This window comes from Camponotus floridanus, unplaced genomic scaffold (assembly GCF_003227725.1).
Source record: "Camponotus floridanus strain SB8 unplaced genomic scaffold, Cflo_v7.5 scaffold3, whole genome shotgun sequence".
NCBI classification, from domain to species: Eukaryota; Metazoa; Arthropoda; class Insecta; order Hymenoptera; family Formicidae; genus Camponotus; species Camponotus floridanus.
The window spans coordinates 3853343-3877191 of record NW_020229436.1 but is presented as its reverse complement, the minus strand read 5'-3'; the positions used below and the strand labels follow the sequence as shown (position 1 = coordinate 3877191).

General features: G+C 32.4%; 2 protein-coding genes across 5 annotated transcripts in view; one reads left to right on the top strand and one right to left on the bottom strand.

Annotated features, from left to right (window-relative positions):
- Positions 1 to 20062, bottom strand: part of LOC105251377 — a 42977-nt gene extending 22915 nt beyond the window's left edge. Inside the window, exons 1-2 of one of the 4 annotated variants that reach the window (XM_025410115.1) lie at positions 19657 to 20062; positions 1372 to 1781 (exon numbers count right to left, since the gene is read on the bottom strand). In XM_025410115.1, the coding sequence (XP_025265900.1) occupies positions 1372 to 1381 (10 nt within the window). In that variant the 5' untranslated portion in view covers positions 1382 to 1781; positions 19657 to 20062. The remainder of the gene's footprint in view (positions 1 to 1371; positions 1782 to 19656) is intronic. The other 3 variants (XM_011258166.2, XM_025410116.1, XM_011258192.3) reach the window with 3 other exon arrangements.
- Positions 1 to 23849, top strand: part of LOC105251396 (midasin) — an 89982-nt gene that overhangs the window by 35436 nt on the left and 30697 nt on the right. The gene's annotated exons all lie outside the window — the stretch shown is intronic.

Below are 23849 nucleotides of genomic sequence, written 5' to 3'. Positions count from 1 at the left end.
ATGCACCGAATGTTAAGAGCTCTTTAGAAGAACGATTTAAACGCAATGTAGAAAAATGCGCAATATTAAGAGAATCGTGATAAAGAGTTTAATTTTTTTCGCGAGAGAATTTTAATTCTATGAGAGAAATTTTGTTTTAATAAATTTTGAGAAATATTTTTACTATATATTTTTTCTAAAAACTTGTGAAAAATAAAATTTGAAACATTTTAACAGTATTATAGATAAGGATAATTGACCTAAAGATTTTTTTAAGCCTTTAATGCGCTTAGAAATTTTTGAAATAATTGATTATAAATATATCAATTATTTTACCTTGGATAATAATTTCATTCTAAATCGTTTATGCCATGTATAACTATTAATTTTCGCTTCATCGCGATATCGTTGATATATTACGTATCTCCCACACGTTGCTAATCCTGTCATATGTCTGATGTGTGTCTGATGGATGCTAACGTTCGCCGGCAATTACCGATAACAAGAGGCAAATATATGATAATGAATTATGCGCTAGGGCAGGAATTGTATATTTGCATAAGACATATTATACATAGCAAAATTATATATGTAGAATTATGTGTAATAAGATTGACGCTTGCGAAAGCTTTCCGGAATTTTTGATGAATAATATAAAAAAAGGACTTGATAATGAGATGCCAGAACTTTTTTCGAAACTAATCAATAACTTGTTGCGTGGCTACAATTTACAGAAATAATAAAAAGAATTAACTTGATAGAAATTACTTAGATTATACTATAATTGAATAAGAATTAATGCAGCAATTAATCATTTAACAAATCTAATTACTATCGTCATCGCTTCCTTCTGAAATACCGCGAAAACTGTGCAATAATATCTTCTTGATAGCATTAAAAAAGTATCGTCATTTCATAAAAAAAACAAGTGCAAACACGTACTATGGCTACGTCGTGTCGCGCTCTAAGAGTGCGTTCCAGTGGAAACAGGCGAGTCAAGTCAGACCGTGCGAGAATCGACGCAACTCGATCGCCGGCGGGGCAATTAAAAATTTGTGCTACATTTGTGCGTGAACTGGGACTATATGTGGGTCTAAGGAGAGTCAAGCAGAGTGGCGTTTAACCACGCGGCGTGTGAGAGCTAACGGAACAGCTGAGCGCGTACTGGATGACAGATATCGACCGCGCGCGGCCACAAAGCGTTACTCGCGCGAATGCTCTTTGACGCGAGAAGCAAAAGAGAAGTTTTAATTTCTGGGCGCGAGTCCCTGCTGTTAATACGTGAAGGCGTGTGTTACCGCTTCGCTCTCCTTCGCTTCCTTTTGCCCTCAATAATCGTGCATTGTGCATTGCTGCGAGTGCTTAATTCGCTCATATTCCGCTTCCACTTACCGGCGGCCATTTCTTTCGTCTCTTCTGCTTTCTTCTCGCCCGGCGATTTTCTTCGCCTTCTTTGCAGCAGCTTCCTCTCTCCCTTTCTCTTCCCGATTCGCTCTTACTCTTCGCCGAGCACTTTTGTGTCTAGTTGGCCGGCCGATGATCCTGGGCGACACTTGATGACGCGTAAAATGCTTTTTCTTGATCCGTTGTCCTTTCGTGCGAGAAATGCGTCATCTTTTCCACCCAGTGTCGCTCTTAAGGACGCGTTTCTGTGTCGGGTGTCTCGTTTTCCGATCATCGATATCGTTTCGTTAATCATCGATGCCTCGTTAAACTACGATGGTGATTTTTTTCTGCTGAGCGCGTCGCTTCTCTCAGGAGAACGTGACGAATCGTCTAAATGTATCGGAAGTAAATGCAATCTGCAGATAAAGAGTTTGTAACTAATGACACTTTGTACATATCTAGTTTAATATTCGTATTCTCCTCCGTTATGCATAAATGTAAGTTTGATGAAAAAAATATGGTTGCACAATCTATTTTATTATTTTAATATAATGGAGAAGACTCGTTATGGTTTTTAAATATCGGAGTTTAAGTAACAATTGAGCTCGTCTATATTTATGCCTACTTTTGCATAAGCTTATAACGAAAAGAGGTAAAGATATTCCGAGGCACGCGCGCGCGATTCGAGAGATGATGCGGCATCCGACGTGTCGCGGAAAAGGAGAGGCCACTAGCTGGTGTGTCAGAAATATCGTCGCAATGAACGCATCCGGCAGCGTGAAATCTCGTGAAATTCTGGGGCGAGATTCCGGGTTAATGAAGGTGTGTAACGCGGCATGAAATTATTTCTGTGCGAGTTGTTAATCGAATCAAACCGTCGGCACGAAGCCGCGGGCGTTTTTCAATTTCGAGATTAGCTCTTAGCGGACCAGAAATGGGTTTTGAACGATGAATCATACGAGATTATTTCGAAATACCGGCGATATTTTTTATTCTCTTAGTCAAACGTTATTCTGAACAAATACATTTTTTCTTTTATTCATATAAATTATACCTCTATATAAAATAATCATATAATTTATATCGCTCACCTAGTATTATTAATTCGTAGAATAATTTTTTTTAGAAAAATATTATATATATTTGTTTCAGAGATAATAATAGTACGAAAGCATTAAAGTTCCTGCGATATTCGTTGCAATATTGTGCTTAATGATTTTTGTAGCGAGGAACTTTCATGGGATAAAATAATGGATGGGACGTCGGATTATTCGTTTTACGAGATTGTTGATAATAGAATGATTTATTATTTGAATTTACTCATATTTATGATGTTTTCTCAAGTTCTTGCATGTAATTAATCTTGGTGGATGTAAATCAAAAAGTTTGTTTGGTTGGATGTCTGTAGGACAATTGTTGAAAATTGTAAGAGATGCTACATAAAACGGATGTACAATATATATATATGTTTTCTCTTATAATTAATCGTAAGAAAATACATATGCTCAAAATATGTGCAAGATACCAGATATCCTTATTCCAATAAAATAACGCGAATGAATTGAATAATATTTGCGATCAAATGTGCAAAATCGTAATTTTGATTATCGCAAATATGTTAAATCTAGCGACTACGATCAAATATATTTAATCTTAAAATGCAAACATTTGCTTGACCGCAATAATCACTCGCGAGAAATTGAAGATTTAATTAACAGATAATTGAAGATCAAAGGTTCTTAATTATTTCTGTTTTCCAAGGAAGAGACGGAAATGTGAATTATTTGCATTGGAAATCGAAACACGTACGTATTCCTCGTTTGGAATATTTTAAAGGTTTATCCCTTTAGACTCGTAGAGTCTCTTTGAGAAGGATCTGTATAAAGCTGCAGATAATGTTGACTTTATGTATCTTTGTAAGATCTTTTTGTTAATAATAAATTATTTCTTGTAATGATATACATGCACTGAGAAAAATGAGAGAAATGTCCGATGAAAAGGTAACGAACGGATATTATACCGATCGCTTTAATCGGATATCTGATTGGAAAATTTCGAATTTTAAATTTTCTGATCCGATATCTGATCAGATATCCGATCGATCGATATTTTCTGATTGGATATCTGATCTTTTTTTTCCGATTAAAGTGATCGGTATAATATTCGTTCGTTATCATTTCACCGGTTTTTTTCTCAGTGTGTACAATTCTATGCTGTTTTTATATTATATTATATAAAACAGACGCGCATTGTCAACGATTTAGGAATATTAATAAATTTTAATAAATCAAAGAAATATAACGAAATTTATGGACGAAGAAATTTACTTGATAATATTGTATTTTTTTATCATTATATTGATGACTACTAAATTAATGAATTGTTTTTATTAAAATTATGTAAGCAAGCGCTTTCCAAAATTTTAATTATTACATTTTCTGTTAAATCAAGCATTCACAAATTTGCGAACGTCATTGTATGCATGCAAATAGTGAAAATTTATCATGGAAAGGTTTGGCAAGTTTAGCAGTTTTAATGTAATACACAAGTACATTCACGTTTTCCCGGAAACTGCATTTCAGTGCTAATGTTGTGAATATGTAAATGTTATTGCGCGTGGCTTCACAACGAGGAATATTCCATAAAAAAAAACAAATTTCGTGATATTGTATGCGAGATCTTACCGCTATTAAATATGTATACCGAACAGAATCGGTGCTGACTATCGTAAAAAATTATATCATCCCAGAATTACTTTCGAAGAAATTTTGAAATCCAATCTTGCTTATGAAGTGAATTTAAACGTTTTTTATATATTTTTAATTATCACAATTTAATGAGATATTTATTTGTATAACTACTTGATAGTAAATATTTCAAAATAATTATAATTCTTTTAATCTACACATTTCTTAAGATATCATAGAAGATAATTCTCGAATTACAAATGATTGAAAATTGAAAGATTTTTATTAATTAAATTTTAGATGTAATAAAAGTTTAGCCTTTGCTAAGTAATTGTAAAAATGAATTTTTTGGAAAATCTTATAAGTATTAACATTTAATCGCGATTATATTTAATACGATTTTTGTATTTACGTTGTTTTTAAATTTTAAATATATATATATAGATTCAGAATATAATTATATCGAAACAACTAGCCATTATATTGTAACGCATAATTGAAAATCATTTTCTAACTAAGTCTAATTAGTGATATGCATTACATGTATCGAATGTTTCATGTAAGAATCTAATGTCATGGAAATCATTCAAAATTTCCGATTTACACAACTATGGCATATTTAGCAACAATATGTAGTTTAATAGATTATTTTAACGCAAATCGTCTTATAAAATAAAATATTAAAAATATTTGATTAGAGTAGAAATAAAAGGAAATTTTTGCAACAATTTCTAAGTTTGCATTATTAGACAAATTTTATCATATGACGACAATTTGACTAATTAATATAATGATATTGAATCATTCTCAGATAGATGCTATGCTATTATAGTTGAAAGATGAAAAAAATACGGAGAGAAAAAAAGATAAAGAAAAAGAGAGAGAGAGAGAGAGAGAGAGAGAGAGAGAGAGAGAGAGAGAGAGAGAGAGAGAGAGAGAGAGAGAGAGAAGATTAACTGCTTTGTCTTTGTACACTTTATTTCCTATCGTGGCAAAAAATAGAGTTTGGAAACATTTTATATTTGTTCTTCAATATATTATTTTGCAACTATTGTATTCCCTACATAACCCAACGTAAGAGAATCATTATTTTAATATTTAAAAAAAATTTTATTTTCTGCGAACACAGAGACTGTCGCAAAATTTCTTTCGTCTCAAAGCCGTCCAACCTGTTTTTACGGCCGTGAATAAATATTGGAAAGTTTTCTTCTTCTTTATGATACACTTTTTTCGCATTAGAAAACTTTTGCGGAAATCAATCTATTCCTCGCGTATTTGTCACTTAATATTTTAACAACATATTGTTCAAGTTTTTATATAATGTTTGGAACTTTGTCGAAACTGATACAAAATGTTAAAGAATTGAAAGAGACGACAAACCTATTGCATCTTTTGTGTATTCAAAAAGTTGCTTGAGAGACATCAAGAGACGTTCTAAGAATATAAAGTTAAAATATAAATTTTCCTTTAATTCTCTCTTTAATGATGCTAAAATTTTTTATTATAAAAAAAATATATTAACTCTAAACGAGGATATATTACAAATTTACATGTTACAAAAAAATTACAATAGAGCCATCCCATTTTACGAACGAATCAATAACTTTCGCGCGCCGTCTCTGTGGAATTCTTTTCGATTTCGGCAAGTTTTCTTCTTCCTTCTGAATAAAAAAATCATATGAAAAACTTTGAAAACGCCTGGGTGACCCATTGTCTGCTATATCGACTTTTCATTCGGAGGGTTTTGCGGGATATGACCGGGATAGATCCCAGGGGATAGCTGGATAGCGACGAGCCGGTTTCATATCTCCGCCGATCTGACGTTGGAGGCACGGCTGCCATTCATTATTGTCGTTAATCGATTCATTCTCGATTCGTTAGCCATTCATCACAGTTGGCTTAACGTCGTCCTTTGTCGACGTGCGTTTATCGCAAATTATCATATCGGCAATATTATCGTTAACATTTTGCAACGTTAGCAGATCAGTATAAATATCAGCAGTGACAGCAGTTGTTTGTCTATGAATAATTTATTTTGCGATAAATAGTGACGACTATTTCTCATTGTTCTATATTTCAGAATCATTACTATATATCATACATGTTTTGTAATAATAAATGCGAATAGTCAGATCATTTATCTACTGAATGACATAAATTGACTTATATTGCTGGCCTTTAATACGACTGATTAATCTGCGTAATATCATCAAACTATAATTTTCTCTTCTTCCGTGTATTGCACTTACTCTAATGAAAAGAGAAAATGAGAATTATATTTATGACTGAGAATAATTAATCTAGAAAGATCTAAGATCGTAAAATTCCGCTCGTGCATTTTATGAGAAATACATCAGACAGAAGGTAAATTACGCGAGTTATTGTTAAAATATTAATTTTAATAAATTATGTTTTTAATTAAATTATATTTTATACCTTGAATGCGCGGATGCATGTCCGGCACGCGCACGTGACTTGAACTATCGGACAGATTGACAGGTATCGAATCTCCTCGAGTCAAGCGCTTCTTTGTAGTGCTTTCGGGTACCAACGAGTACTCGTATATACTTACACGTTTAACTATGACACAGCTGACAAGCGTATTTGTCCGTGCGTACCATTCACGTCTCACGCACTCGTTGGTGTTCCATCAATGCGAAAATGATTCTCATTTCCCGCGAACGCGACGCGATACGTACACGAGCTAATAGAATATTGATTTTGTCGTAACACAATCAAGTCGTCCTATCTATAGCAGCTTGGTGCCTCGGATAATTTTCGTTTATGACACGTATAATCCGGAACTAATTCGATATTCGCCAACCGATAATTGTATGAAAAAGCGTTATATTAGCTACATATAGTTTAAGCCTATTTTCCTTTCAATTCTATATAAATTTGAAGAGTTAAAATTACGTTAGATATTGCCAATTTGAAATGTAAATTTAACGCACGCTAAAATTAAAGAGAAAAGATTCTGTTCAAATAAAGATATCACGGTGAAAACAACTGTGTAATTAAAAAATGTTAAATGTACTTTAATGCAACAACAATTACTGACAGTATTAGACCCTTTTCTGTTATTGGATTCTACTTTTATTGAGAATTTGAAGTGTTATTTTCTCTTGCAGTGTTTCCTGCAGATTTCAAGAATTTAGATCTTTTTCTTCCTTTCTCGTTTCTCTCTCTCTTTCTTTAATTTTCCAATTTTCTTTATTGTGTAAATGTCATATGATAACAAAATTTATTAGTTTGCCAAAATCCATACACTATTTTATTTGATGTTTTCCATTCAAGAAAATATATATATATATATATATATATATATATATATATATATATATCTCATCGTAATTTTGAAGCGAGATCATTAACTTTTCATCGAGCAGAATAGTTTTACGCGAAGTTAAAGAGATATCGTGATTATTTTGAGGCAAACTCTAATTTATGTCTCTAATTAATGTCTGTCTGCAAACTTTGTTTCACATTACATTTTACTTGTTATTGTATGTGTTATCATTGTGGAAAACTAAACAATATAATTATTATGAAAGATATAGTTACTCACAATAATTAACTTTTTTATAATTGAAAAATGTATTTTATCTCACTATTTAAATACAGAATATTTACGACAAGTTATTCAATATTATCTTTATTATTATCGAGAGAGAGATTTTTCAAATAAAACGTTATAAATGTAACGTGTATTTTTGAAAAATGTTTTTGGAAAATCGAAAGCGCGATTAATCACAGTCATGACAATATTGATTTTTGAATTTTTCCAATTTTATGTTATTTGGTCAGCATAAATCTGGTCGGCATCAACCACAATGGAAAACAAATGTAGAATAATTTATACTTTCCATCGTAACTTTTCCTCGTAGATTATATTATTTTATTCGTGGAAAGAGGAAGAGACTGAAATTTTTTTCCTGCAGCAAGTTTTTAAATTTGGTTGTATATAAACCATTGGAGGGGGAAACCGTTTTTCCGCTATTACACACTACATTTTTACGCCCGACAGTGTAAATGAATGTTTATACGAGTGTGAGAATAAAACACGTCGTTGTCCGATTGTTTTGTACGGTGACTGTAGTCTCAATGCGTACGGTATTGTAGATAGTTTCGCATTATGATGTGGGTGGAGAAAAATGTCGGTTGTTTCGCGCATGAAATGAAATACTAGTGAAAAAACGTTTCCGACATACCTTTTGTTGCGTGAAACGTGAGATACTCTTAATTTCAAAGGTAAATTCTTTTTTGCCGTGCCTGAACGGAAGTGTCTCAATGATCGCGAGATATATCATAATTATTGTGCAACTTGCTTTCCTGGTCTTCCAAAAATACGTAAATTATTCCATCACACAAATGAAGAAAAAATTTATAAGACAATATGCTATTAATATAAGTGTTTACGAACAAGATGCTTAATGACATGCATAACGATTTACGTTTGCCATTCTGAACCTTCGTCATATTTCATTCAAAATTGCACCGAGGGCGCGCTAACTTAACTGAAATAAAATGCTTCGAGAAGGTGAAAAGAAAGTTTTATATGCATTAAGATGAATTCCGTTTGAGATTTAATAACTCGCGATGAAATGAGTTCAATAAACGTGTTAGTTAAATAGAATCAATTAAAAGAATCTAGAGTATACGTTAATTAATTTGCAATGTAATAATATTTAAATTCGATCATTTGACAGATAGACACTGAAAATTATTATTGCAATCTTAAGTGCAAAAAGTAAAGCTTAAGTATAGCTGTTTTAAATAAATGTAATAATCCTTCAAATAAGTAATTTTGCGATTGAAAATAAAATTGTGGGATCTATATAAAAAAGAAATCGTTATTTTATTATTGTAATATAACAATATAACTTAATAATTTTCAATATATATGATATATAATTCATTAATTCTCCGCGTTATTTTATAGAGATCTCAATTAAATGTTGTATTTAACTTATTCGTTTATCTTTATTGCATCGATAATTTCCCCAACTTACATTTAATTCGCACGTACCGCTAAAACCGGCTTATTCCTTTCAGTTCAATTTCCTACCGTGTTTCATCCACTTTTTTCGCGTATACCTCTGTTTAAACTCCGTCAGTTAATCTTGTCTGACGGTCCGCTTGAGGATCAATTTCGCGATTCTTTGCCCACACGAGAATTCTTTTTAGCGCAAAAAAAGTTAAACTTTACTTAACTCAATTCAGCATTTTCAGGTCATGCTCGTTTTATCCCGGAAGTGCAGTCGGTCGGGTAAACCTCTTGAAAGAATACTTTAAAGAAAACCCGCCGTCCATTTTTAACAACGCCTCGCATCCGGTTATGCGAGGACTAAAGAAAGTCGCGTTATGATCCTCGTGATGGATTACGCTGTTCCCTTGAACTTTTTTCGCGACGATCATATCAGCTGGTCTGTCAACGCTTTTTACGGGGTAGCACAGCTTCCGGTATCTCGAATGCCGAATCTACAATATCCCGGAATTAGGCAGATACATCATGCTCTTGTCTCGACATACGAGAATAGCCCATTAATCGATGTAGGAATTAACTCTCTCCCGCTTCAAAATTATTCCTGAACATTCAAAATACTATTTTTACTTCTTTCCGTTTATATTTGACGCTTTCGGTAATATAAATAATATGTCTGAGCCTTGCAAACTTTTAATTAGGTCTACACAGAAAGTAGCTTTATGGAAATTTTGCATCATTTCTTAAAATAAATCGTTGGAAAATAATCGTATTATGAAGAGACATATGATAATCGAAATTTTTCTCTCTGAGTTTATCTCTCTCTCATCAGTTTATTTAATATTATAATATTATAATGATATTATATTACTTTCTATAGTAAGAATAATAAATAAATAATTAAAATAAATGTTACTTTATCCTGTTTACAGAATAATGTTTTAATTAAAGTTTTGTAAAGCGATTATTTCTCCATATTTATAACACACACATTTATGTTTATAACATTTAAAATTTTTTTGCGTTAATCTGTAGATTTATATTCTTTATTTATATATTAAATGAGAAACGATAAAATATCATATATATATTTTTAAATTGATATAAAATGATCATGATACATATTTACATTTATCGATTTACAATATTTTGTAACGATATTTCGAGACTGTTTCCAGAAAAATTGTTTTGAAAATGCTTTTAAAACATTGTTTAACATTCCCGGTAATCATTTTTCGTTCTTTTACCGAGAGAAAAGAGTCTTATACTCAGTTAATGAGAATTCGATGATAAGGCGACCGAGGCAAGGTGAGCCTGTCTCATGTATCGTCTTGTCAAGAATGGTCGAGGAAAACGATCTATAACATTTTCAACGACGTAATATGAGGACAAGTACCGTCACTCAAAAAACGTTGAAAAACGCTAAAATTTTAATACATATCGCGTGAAAAATATGTAAAACGAAATCTGTAGATTCACGCGCACGTCAATTTTAGAAGCTCGTACCAAGTGCGTGACACGAATCGCGTTGCGTGTTTTTATTCCTTGCGTGACGTAATATTAATCGATAAATGTCTCGTTTTTTTGGAAATTTTGCACAATGCACTCGTGGATTGGTTGCGTGTGGTTTTGAGATTCAATTTTACAAAATATTACATTGCTTACACGTCACGCATCATCGCATGATGCGTGAAAAATCTGCGCATAGTCTGCAATTTTGTTGAACCAATATTACACGAAATTTGAATAAAAAAATCTATCTGAAGATAATTATTTTTACAAGAATTAGAAAATTATTATTTTCTTATATACATCGTCTTATTATGCAAAAGTCATCGAAGCTATCGCTAACAAGACAAACGCGGAATCGTATATGTAACAAAAATCTCGAAAACAACGGTAGCGATGGAAAACTCGTTTTTCGATTGCATCGCTTTGTAACACGTGTTACAAAGGAATGGCGCACAAAGAGAAGGATGAATAAAAATTGCGAACGGATCGACCGCGATGTATTTGTGATGCGCGAGCAGGTATCTTTGTGCAAGAAATGTAAGCAAAATATACAAGCTATAAATATTCATTGTAATCGTAATCAGGACCGGTTTTAGAGATGCGTGAAATCTTTTTTTACATCAAATTCTAACTCTTTAATTCTAATTATTAAGATATTGTCCCAAATCTTTGGAAAACAATAAAAGTCGAAATTTTAAAATTCATATCTTATTCTACATTCTACATAAGAAATAGAGAAAAGTCGTTTTGATAAAATAGTTTCTCGTCGCAGCTGAACGTTTTAAGGCCGGCGCTGATAGATGCAATTGGGCATATCGGAAAAACGAATCCGCGGCTTTTGTGCACCAGTCTGCGCATTTTCTTCGTGCGTCCTCTAATGCAGAACGGATTATGCGACGCGCCCCGATGCAACGAGGCGCAAAACCTGCGTCGACGGAGATGCAAAACTGCCCTGTCGCGCGAAAAGACATATTGAGAGAGATATCGAGACATATCGAGCCGATAATGCCGTTAGCTTTATCGCGTTCGTGCGATAGTGTACCGGAACGAGCAAATGCGGTCTTTGTGTGTGTTTTGTCGATCGTATCCTCCTTTAATCCTGCGCGAATGCAATTATTCTTTTTTGTGCGGAAAAAATCTTTAAAGTCGAGACTTACGATTTTACCTGGAATTACGTAAATTATTTTTCACAATGATAAATGATAATGTATTTAATTCAGATTATTTCATTTGAGATACATTTTACATTATTTTATGTTATGAATTATTGTAATATTATTTATGCGAGATTAAAGAATGATATCGATGAATGCTCTCAATTTCGTTTCAACATCTTCTAATTTCTTAAAACACAACTTTAACATTAAAACTATATGAAGGATTTTAAATAGATTTTAAACTTGATAAATAATTGTATGCAAATTACCATTTGCAAATTTACATTTGCTAACATGTTTATTTAACATACTAAATGATGCTGTGATAATAATGAAAATTAAATGAAGAATATTTTTTACATAATAAAAAATATTTAAAATTTTATCACAATTTTTGCGATAAACAGAGATTTAACTATATCATAACTATAATATTTTTTCAACTCAATAACTATCATAACAGCTAACTATAATACAATTTAATATTTTTCTGATGAAAAAAATGATATATTATGGAATGTTTAGGCAAAAATATATTATTTCTACTTAAATATATTATTATATTTTTTATTATATTTTTTATTATAACACGAAATTATGAAAGCCAAAATTTATGCAGTTAGAATTTACGAGGTACGCTTTTTTTAGATCTGTCTTCATTATAACAATATTCAGGCATCTTAGCATATAAAAGTATTCAGATATCCCAGCTGCGGAAGTATTGCCACATAGGTTGAGAGATACTTATGTTATTATGGTAGAACGTAAAGTGAGTCTATAGGCAAAAAGAGAGCAGTAACGTTTCCCTTGTGAACGCTCACTGATCATTTCACGCAAGTATTCATCAAAAAAAAAATGAGGACATTCTTTTTTATCTCTTCCTCATGGTGAAATGGTCGTTTCAGAAATTCTTAGGCGGTTGAAACGAATATATTCTTGTGAGATAATGAAAAGTGCGGAAATTTTCATTCAGTTTTATAAAATCTACATTTACGACGTTTTTTAAACACTTATTTTTTCAAAAGAACTTGAATCATATTTGTTATTCTTTTATGAGTATTATCCCTTCGTTATCTTTAAGTTTCTCCTTTTTCAAAATAAGCAAGGATATTCAGAATTTGTTATTTATATCGATTGAAATGATATGTAGTAAAAATTAAAAAAAAGAAGACAAATTTTTTAGCTTTGATTAAAATTATATTTTTTTCTCAATTGTTAAGTATTCTATTTTAAAAATTTGATAAATAGATTTTGAAAATATTGTTCTTATTTATGAAATAATAAAATATAGAATATAAGTAATAATAGAATAAGAGAAATCCTTGTCAATTTTCTCTATAATTCGAGAACAAAGAAATAATTTTATTTTCGAATAATTGAAATATTGTATGTGTATTTGAATATGCTTTGAGAAAAAGTCAATCTCGAATTTAAAAAATTAGATAAAAAATAAAATAATACGTATCCTCTATTTAAGATAAAATGAGATTAATATGTACCTCCAGTTGATTAATTATAAAAGGATGCAAAGAGACACTCTAAAATATTCACAGACATGAATTGGATCGATATATTCGCGGCGATGTAATTGGTTTTGCATCGATATTGCAAATGTCCTTATCACAGTGTACAAAGTGCTACAAACTACGGCGATGTTACAATATTCAGGAGCTACGGGCGCAGCCTTGGGCTTTCGCCCAGGGGAGAAATAATCCGACCCTAAACAACGAAGTTATGGCAATGTCCATTCATGATTCTCTATTTAGTTTTTAATGTTTGCTATTCATGAGCATAATTTTTGTCTTTGCTTATCATTATTGATCCGGCACTTAAACTCATGTGTAAAATAAGCAACCGATAATTTATTATCATTCTAATTTATTAAATTAATTAAAACTGAATACGAACTGAATACGAACATGTTATTTTTATATGTTATGGAATTTATTTTATTTTATGTCTCCGATCTAATTTAAACCGATGCTCTTTAAGAAGTGGGTGATTATCATCCGTACACCTCGGCGTGAATTTGCGTGCAACTCTATGCAAGTCACGAGTGCAATAAAACGCGGTAGTCTTTGATGAAAGTGCTGGCGAACGTGGCGAATTAACGTGGATGTACTTTGTAAGGCAAATAAATACAAATATACTACTTGCATAAACAGCATTACAAATATCGCTTTACGCGGAAGAAGCAAGCTAGTTGCATAGAATCCACCTGTCCATTGGATAATTTATGACGCAAATGGGTAAAAAGGTGTGCTTTACGCACGCTGCGGGCAATAGTCGCTAATTGCTGCTGAGTGAAATTTAGTTTGTTGCGAAAATGTAACTACGAACGGCGCATTATAAAGAGTTCCCGCTGGGAAATGCGTTTTTAATTCGATCTCGCACGTATGTAAATTACGTTCGATGCGCGAGATGATATGAATATGAAAGAAATAAAAATGTCATCTAAAGATAGAAAGATTATTTGATTGCAACAATTCTGAAATAATCTGTTTTCACGATACATATGTCTATTGCGACTGATTAAATTTCCACATCTTTTATCCTTGACATTTTTGAAAGATTTGATTATTTCATGTGGATATCGACAATAAATCTTTCACGTATTTTATGTCTCACTTTTTTATCTCGGCGGCCGTGGGCGCGAGAAATAATCAACATGAAATATCGAATAGTTAATTAATCATGCAGGATTGTCCTTCCTTTATTTTTTTATTCGATTTTTCTTTCTATTTTTCTTTTTCTTTTATTGGAAAATGAATGAGAAATGAAACCATCTGATGATGAGCAAAATTGCTTAAGATTGAAGCAAGTTCTTGCTTCCAGTCGAAGAAATAAGATTTTACTTTTATATATATTTAAGAGATTTAATTAGTGAAACCTTATTAACTTATTGTTAGCTAAATTGTTAGTTAAATGTGAAATTGAAGCAACCACCACTTTTCTCTACTATCTAATATCTTTTTATTTGTATATTGTGATTGTGTGAAAGAAGACGTTTCGTTAGAGCGTCTTATATTATCGCACTTTATGCTCGCCTATAAAACTCCTCATGTCTGCATCGTGATTCTCCTGCATGAGAGAAGCCTCAAGAAGTTTAATTTTCTAGCATGGATATAAGGATGATGTAAAGATGAGAAAAATTAAACGACTTTTTCTTGAGTTTTAGAAAATATTTCAGGAAATTTGCTTTTAATTAATCTGATAAGTAAAAAACAGAAAATTGACAGTAGTCTTATAAATAAGTGATAAGTGAATATTCTTTTAGAAAAAAAAATAAATATTTGTGTAGAATAAAATTTCTTAAGACACGTTTTAATGGAAAAAATTCAAATAAAATTCGATATATCTTATATTACTAAAAGTATATAATAATCTAAAAAAGAGTATCTTTTCACGAAGCAATAATAATTACTAGTGAAAAAATTCGTCATTAAATTTAATGAGCGTAGAAGAAATTCCATGTTAAAAGAAGCATCTCAAAATGCAATGTTTACAATTCATTTTATACCACTAGTCGCTAAAAGACCAATTGAGTAAAACCGTTATTAGAAGAATGTGAGCAGAATATTCAAGCTTGAAAATATTATTAAGAAGAAAAAGAAGTAAAACTTTTATCTTTTACAAAAATAAATGAAACAATTGAAATTTATACGGGAGAAAAATGTTTACTACACATGCGTTTCACGCGCAGTTGATACGAATAATATATTTTAATATCGAGAACTATGCATATTTTAAAAAACCATAGCTTATTAATGACATGTAAACGACACGTGCAACGTAAAATTAAATTCTTCAACATCGAATTTGTGAGATGCAACGTCAAACTTAATATGCGAACGCGGGATTTTGTCAATCATATTCAACGTTCGTTCCTGCCACACCATTGTTTAATATTACATTCAACGTTTCCGAGGAGCTCCTATGACGGTGTATGTGACGTAAAGTGTGCAGACTCACACACATATCCGAATTAACGAAGTATATTTAGATAAGAGAGAAACAAGAGCACACACATAGCAGCTGCGAGATTATTTTAACCTACCTCCAGTGGCTCAATACATCGGTATTGTACTATCGTGTCAATTACGGTCATTATCTCGTAGCTACCAGCCCGATTTAGCTTCCTCGACGCGGGAATATTTTCGTCACCGACGTTCGATATGTTAATCAATTCCATCTTAATTACTCCGTCTATTGGTCGAATTAATATTCGATATACGAGATGAATAAACAAATAACTGGTGTCCCTTGTTATTTTTGATCGTCTGATCGTCTGATCCCTTCTTTTGTGCAATATGATAAAAGTGACCAATTTTTCTCTATCATATTCTTAAATATATTATACTTTAAAAAAAAATTAAATATATTAACATTTATATCGATAATTGTATTCTCTTTATTGCTATTTAATCTTCCGAAATCAGAATAAATTTGATAGTGTTCTAAGTATTGTATTGATTCAAATAACGCTGATTACTTTAATGTAACTTGCAGATGCACCCTTTGTATTCCGTTAATTCGAATAAGCACTATAATCGAGTCTGATCGAAGTTCGATCTCATTTTATTCTTTCCGCTAGTCTGGACACAATCGCAGCCCGAGAACTTCCTCGGTTACGTCAGAACGCGTCGAGGCTATTTACCGCACCGAAGTTTCCATCGCGCATTCGAACTCATCAGCACAATCGAACTGTTTCGGTTGCAAGTTTAGCAACGGGATTTGTTCCTTGTTTTCATCGACGCGAACGGAAAAGACAAATTCGGTTGCCGATGGAAACTTACACGCCGGCCTTTCCTTTGGTGAACCACTCACGAGCGAGAGCGAATTTGTTCCGAAATTAGATCTTACTTTGAAAGCAACCTTTCGCGTTACTTTGGGGAAGAGAATTCGCGAGTTTTTTATTTTTATTGCTCTATGGTTTTCTACAGTGATACCGGTAAAAATTTTCTCCCTTTAGCAGATAAAATTATACGGAATTAAATTGATTTATAATTGTATGAAAAAAAGATAATATTGATATTTAAAGCGAATTATACATTTTATTATATTAATTCGAATTAACTAAATTCTCGATGATCTTCGATTTGAAAAGTTAGTTTGTCGCGATTTTTATGATACAGTTTTTTATTTCGACGACTCGAAGCAGAAAGATAAACTCAACATCAGACGAAAAATTATATGCCTAGTCTTTGAAATTTAATTCAATTTAGTTGGGATTAAATTGCATTGCCAAATTAATTTATCTTGCCTCTTATCTTTAGAGGAAGAGAGAACGAGAAGACAAAGGCAATCTCTATACTCGCACGAACATATGTGCATCCTTTTTAGCCTCTCTATTTAGAGTGACAAGGGTGAATTTATGCCAAAATTAGTCCTCGACCTGGCAAAAAGCGCGGCCCTATTGGCGCGTAATTTCCAAAACGGCGACGCGACCGACATAAAGAGACGCGTTCGGAAGAACGAGTTAAATTAAGTTCGCTCGTTAGATGCCGTACGCTTAATTGGATTCGCTAATTTTACGCGGAACAAAATCGAATCGACAAATATTACAAAGTCAGCGTGCAAAATAACGAAGACGCCGATATTTCATTCGGATGGATATTAACGTTTGCACGTAATCACTTTCAATTTATGAGATTGCTGATATTTCTAAACCCATTTGTTCTCATTTTTCGCAAATCAGTCGAATTCGTGGTTCAAATTAGAGTCTTCAGCTATATCTATGTCCAGTGAAAGACTCGGTCTTCAACGCGATTTGAGCGAGTATATCTGCCGAGAGGAATAATTAAATAAAGCCCGACCCACGACCCGGAAAGACAAACTCTTCTTCGGCTCGGCAAATAGAACGACGAGAATCTCGCGCGGAGTAAGATCAACGAAAGGCCAGCCTCCTTGACGGAATTGCTTTTCAGATTTGCCGTATGCAGCAACGAGGCTGACTGCTTGACCATCCTGAATCTTGCAGAAATTCGCAAACATTATGTAAGATGTTAAAAGCTCAATTCTCCTGATTTATATAAAAATTGTTACAGATGTATAAGAAAAACGATCATTTTATTTTTATCACGATTTTATGTCGAAGTTTTATTGAACACTAAAAAACTTGGGTATATAATATTGAAATTCTCTATTAAATTAAAATTTTTGTTTAACCTAATTAACACTAGAAGTGATTATTTTCTGTATGATTGTTAGCATAATAATAATTTCTAAATATTTGGTTATTCTAACATTTGATTATTAATAATGTAATGTTAAATATTTGAGTTATTAACATGTTGACTACAGTGTGAATGATGGAAATTATTGGTGGAGAAGTTCTTTGAAAGTTTAAAAAATAAATAAATAATAATTAAATAATAATTAAATAATACTTTGAATATTATATAATTTATTAAAATCAGAATAACTTTCGCGTTTTAAAGCGTGACATACTCTGAAAAAAATTACAATTATATTATGTATAAAATTAATAAACGAATGATACTCGATTTCATTTAAAGAATGCTGTTTTATATCAACCTATTTCATGGAATGACTGTGATACAATCCGCTTGCATTTATTGTTGTTGCTCTTTGATAGAATAATTCCGCGCTCGGAATTTTTACGAGAAAAAGTTGAAAACAAAGTTGAGTATCAAAGCTTTTAGATCTCTTCTAACAATAATAACGGATTTCATATTACATATGATTGCGAGAGAACTTATAATCAATGTTTTAAGGAAATGGTACTTTGAATAGAAATAAATAAAAATTGATATTATGTTTATGTTGCGAAAATAATAACTTTTCTTCGAGATTAATCTTGCTACGTGCTTACTAAATGCTTTTTTCATGTCAAATAAATGCAGTTAACACGGTGAGAAGATATGGGTCAAAGTTCCGAGCTGGACGGAGCTTCTCTCTCCGAATCGCAACTGTAGCGTTAACTATGGGCGACAAACATGTCAACGAGAAAATCCTGGATATGTATTACGAGTTAAAGTTTCCCAAAAGCGGCGTGTGTCGCCGCCTCAACTAGTCTCTAGTCCGAAATATCACGAGGATCCTATTGCGGTTCTTCTGGGCGTTAACCCTTCTACTATTCTCGCCCGAGTCTTTAAACCACGTTTATTTCGTTGAACCAGTTAAGTGCGATCGCACGCGCTAACTACTTTTTTCACTTCTAATATTAAGTAATGCGGTGGACATTTTCCTCTCGCTTTTAATATTAAGCATTTAATCTTTATTAAAAATATGTGCAAATAAAGTGCTTTTAAAAAATCTTTGGTATATTCCAGATTAGTCAGCATTTGTTAATTAAAAACTAAATTAAAAACTGCAGCTTTTATATTTTAAATAGATTTTATATGCTTATCTTATTCTTATATTATACATTTTTATTTTTTTTTTATATTTCTTTCACCTTACTGTTTTTATCTCTTTGTCTCGCAATATTATCTTTTAAGAACAATTTACATGTTAATCAAGTTTAATTAAAGTCCCATTATAAAATTTGAAAATAAAAGGAAACGAAATTTAAATTGAATTAAATGATTTTTTCTCGTTTCTGTGATAATAAAAGAATATCGCGGATCAGTGAACTCACTGAAATATCACCGTCACAGTTGAAACCAAAGCACTTGCCACGTTAATCTCTTCAGTTTCGAAGTTAATTAATTCATGATGAAATATCGGTATCTTTCTAAAATGTTCTAAAAATGTCTCGATTAAGATCGAGAGTTTCAGATCGATCGGAGATGTATCAATCTTTCCATCGATCGTGCGAAAGAAATGAGGAGAAAAATTTGAACGAAAGTTATCTTAAGTAAATCATTATATTCTGATCTTCCGCGAGCGTTAATTTTTCATCTCACACTTGTCTTAAATCTTAATCAATGCGTTTTAATGTATGGCTCGTTTGAGATTTTTCCGATGTCACTTTGTCGAGAGATACCTCGAAAGATCACGTTGTCAGTCTCGAGCGTTAGCCCTGATCTTCCACCTGCTCTTAAATCCCGACGCGTTAATCAGCTGTCGTCTCATCCCCGAATGCCTCGTCCAGATTTTACGGAGATGAACAGCAAAGAACGAGGCAAGGGTGCGGCGGAGGAGGGGGAGGGAAAGGGAGAAAGGAAAGGGGTACAAGATGTTGATTGGTGATTTCCGCAATTTTCTCCTTTTGGTACTTCGTACTTTTTTGGCGGGAACGAGGGGCACGCGAGAGTGAAAACACCTGGGAAGAGAACACGCGAGGACTACCCTCTTTTCGCGGTCCAATACGCACGTTCTCTCTCGTTCTCCCGGCTCGCGAGACGAGAGAGCACTGCGTGCTTCTCTGAAAGCAGCCCCTGATTCGAAGCCACGACCCTCCCCCGCTACTCTTGCTCCTGGACCGCCACCGCTCCTTCCCCTTCCATCCTCTGTCCTCTCCCTCTTGGTATTTCTCTCTCGATCTTCCTTTCGTACTCGCCACCTTCTCACTTCGTTTGTTTCTCTCTCTTTTTTTCATTTCGCCTCCCTTGGAATTCTATCTCCGTCTTGCCATCTTGTTGTGTTCACTTTGCTCCATCTTCGTATTCCTCTTCCTCTCTGACCCCATCCTCCTCCGACATGCTGTCCTCGACACACACTCAATTTCGGATAACTTGAAGCTGTCCCTCGATGACAGCGAGAATTGGTCGATCGCCAATTTTTCTGAACACGATCGCCGACAAACTTTTTTAATGCCACCATTCGTCATCTATACGAGTTATACGAGGTTTCTTCGTTTAACATTCGTTCATTTCTTCTCCGAGAGCTCGCGTGTGTTTCCTCGATTTGTAACGTGTGTGCGTTTCCTTCGAGTGGCCGACCGTGTTGTTTTCTTCAACACGATCGCCACTTGCAAAGGATAAATAATATTAGTCGTGGACACGAAAAGGAATACATCGCTACGAAATATTTGGGAAAAAACTTATTTGATCCTGCTTCGTGATAAAAATCAATATTGCAACTTTGTTTTTTTTTAATCTATAATATTTTTATAGATAATAAATGCAGGATATTGACAGCTATTTCGCGACATTTAATTTTTTTTGTAACTTTTATATATATCAATTTTGATGAAAGTTATAAGTTATGAAAACAAATTTTATAATTGAACAATAACTTAACAAATATTTCAAACGAAATAATGAATCGAATTTCTGTTAGTCCAATTAAATTTGCCATAAAAATATTATTTTGATATATGTTTAATAACAGTCAATTCGTTAATTTCGACGTGGCTGAGATCCAAGCGCAAATTCATATTATACTTCGCGACACACAAGATCAACAGCCCGTTATGCCATTATTTTGACAATGTAAAATTTACTAACGTCGTAAACAGATTAAGTAAAGCGCAATGAGGAAACACATTGCATTTAACTCGCTGTATTTAACGTTATATGCAAAATACATGCACGTTTCAACAAACTCTCCGCGAAACGACTGCAGTTAAGTTGTTATATACGTACAATGTTTCATGTGTGGGTGTTCCATACTTCTCTTTTGCATATGAACACAATAAATTTATACGTCGTTTCCGTGACGTCACTTGCAGTGCTTTTACAAGCATCAATAGATATGATCCGATAAGTAAATCCCATTTTGCGCACCAATAAAACATATAGCGTACTTCTCGAGAACAGAAATATACGTATAAATTATACATTAATAAACGCATAAAATGTGAAAATAGAGAAAGGGAGAGAAATATCAAAACAATGTATCAATTAATTAAATTGATTAACGATAATAGACGTAATTATATAATAAAATATTAATAACACACGCTAGTATCAGTGAACAAAAATTTAAATAATAATAAATCTTTAACATTAAAGGATATTTAATGAGACTATTTTAATAATACATCTATTATTTTAATCCCTTTTCCATCCTTTTTATCGAAAAATTTTGTTTTTTAAATTTCTTTCTTTCTGTAATTTATTTAGGATATCCTTTTTTTAGGATATTTTACAAAATCAAAATGTATTTTCGTTAAATGTATTTTCCTAAAAAAATTAATATTTTTTTCTTTCTGTAAATCTTCATAAAGCGTTGGAACATTTGAAATTTACGAGTATAATATGTTTAATAAGAAAAACAGGAAAAAAGAGACAGAAAGAGAAAAAGTAATATATCGGAAAAGCGCCAACAATTGTAGTATAAGCTAATGAAGTGCGAATTTGTAGAATTTATCCCGAACAACTTGGACATGCAGCTCTCGCATCGGTTGCATCGCGACGCGCCTTGTTGCATCAAAGCTTGCGCATTTAACATAGATACATATGTGCTATGTATGTATCACATCCTGCTGGCGACATCGTCGCCAACTTTTTTTATTGGCTACAACGGAGTGGATATTTCCCTCCATTTTACCAAATTGTTCGGCGAATGTTCGACATTTATTTTATAGAGGGTGATTTTTACGACGCTATAATTTATTCATTCATACATGTGATAAGACTTTTTCACTGAAAGTCTAAGATACGTTAATCCTGATGGAGAAATATCGAATCACTTTTTTTCTAGAATTGTAGTTTTTCAGAAAGTTACAATTTTTTTATTAAATTAAATATTTTGATTATTTTTTTCCGTACAAACAATATACGATAAATAAATATTATTAAAGAAAAGATGAATTGATTTTGTTAATCGCACTGTGTATACTTATTAAAATAATTAGCATTGGGAATTAATGTGATATAAAAAGACACTCTTCAATTAAATTTTATTGAAGAGAAGTGTACTAAATACAATATACTAAATTAATAGAATAGGGAATGATAAAATAATCGGCAGAAAATGCACAGTTTCTACTATAGAATGCCGAGAGTATTAGGATGGTAAAGTAATTAGAGATTGTAAGCAACTGCAAGAAGCGATTAATCATTTAGCTGCCGGCAATTTGGTGTACATACATACATTGGGCTGCGCTCGATCCTTGCTGCATCGAACCGCATGTATGTTACTCGGATGCGCTTTGGCAGTTACATAGAGTGCACTTGTGCTGTGCACTACAAGCTTACGCATTACTGCAACATATAGTGGTAATGCAGTGTTTTTCAACTCCGCGTTTCCTCGGAATAAAAGTTAATTTGTGTCTATAATTTTGATTTTATTTTCTTGAAAAATTTTGACATTTTTTATCGATACAAGTAGAAGAAAAAGCTCTAAGAATTTGTGGAATAAACTAAGACGAATCAAAGATTCTAACTACGATTATTCGATTCGAACATTTCCAAAGTTTGCTTAAAAAATAAAATTTCGGATGTTTATTTCTCTATTTTTGAGAGAGTTATTTCGATAAAAATTGTCATCGTATTTTTTTAAATTTAAGTCAATAATAATATTAAAAAATATTTGATAAGAAATATTTATTTATAATTGTCAATTTTATAAAATTATTTGTTATAAAAAAACATTGACAAATATTGACTGGATGTGTGATGGACACTCGAATACGAAAAGTGTGGGCATAGGTTTTCATTAGTTTTCAAGTGCCTCGAGATTCACACGGGAACCTCTCGGCTCTCCATCTCATCGCTCGTCGTGTCGCATTAGCCTCGGCTACCGATCTAAATGCTCGATTGATTGATCGATGGGATCTCTGACGTTGAAAATAGGTCAGCCGTTAGGGTGGTTGGTTTGTCGAGACGAAGAATATAAGTTGTCAAAAGAAATACACACGTCCCATTACAGCTAATTCAGAAGAGAAAACAATAACGAAAATTTTAATAATTAAACAAATAATATTTAATCGTATTAAAAATTAACATATGTAGCAAAAAATAATTAATTGAAAAATAATTAATTGAAAGAAACAATTGATTCAATTTAGATAAAATATACATTTTAAATGTTGCATTAATAACATAATTCATTGAACAATAAATAATAAAAAGGCGTAATGGTGTGAAATGGAGAATTTAAGATTGATTCATTAAGCATAGTGAGTTAACCGCTATTACATATCAAATTTACGTATTCCCTTTGTTCGTTTGAACGGATGTTATATTAGTTATGCTCCGTTTGGCAAAAATACGCATATTTGAAATAATCGCTTAAGTTCGCGAGAGTTGATTAATTTATCATTAATTAAAAATGAGTATAAAATTCAAC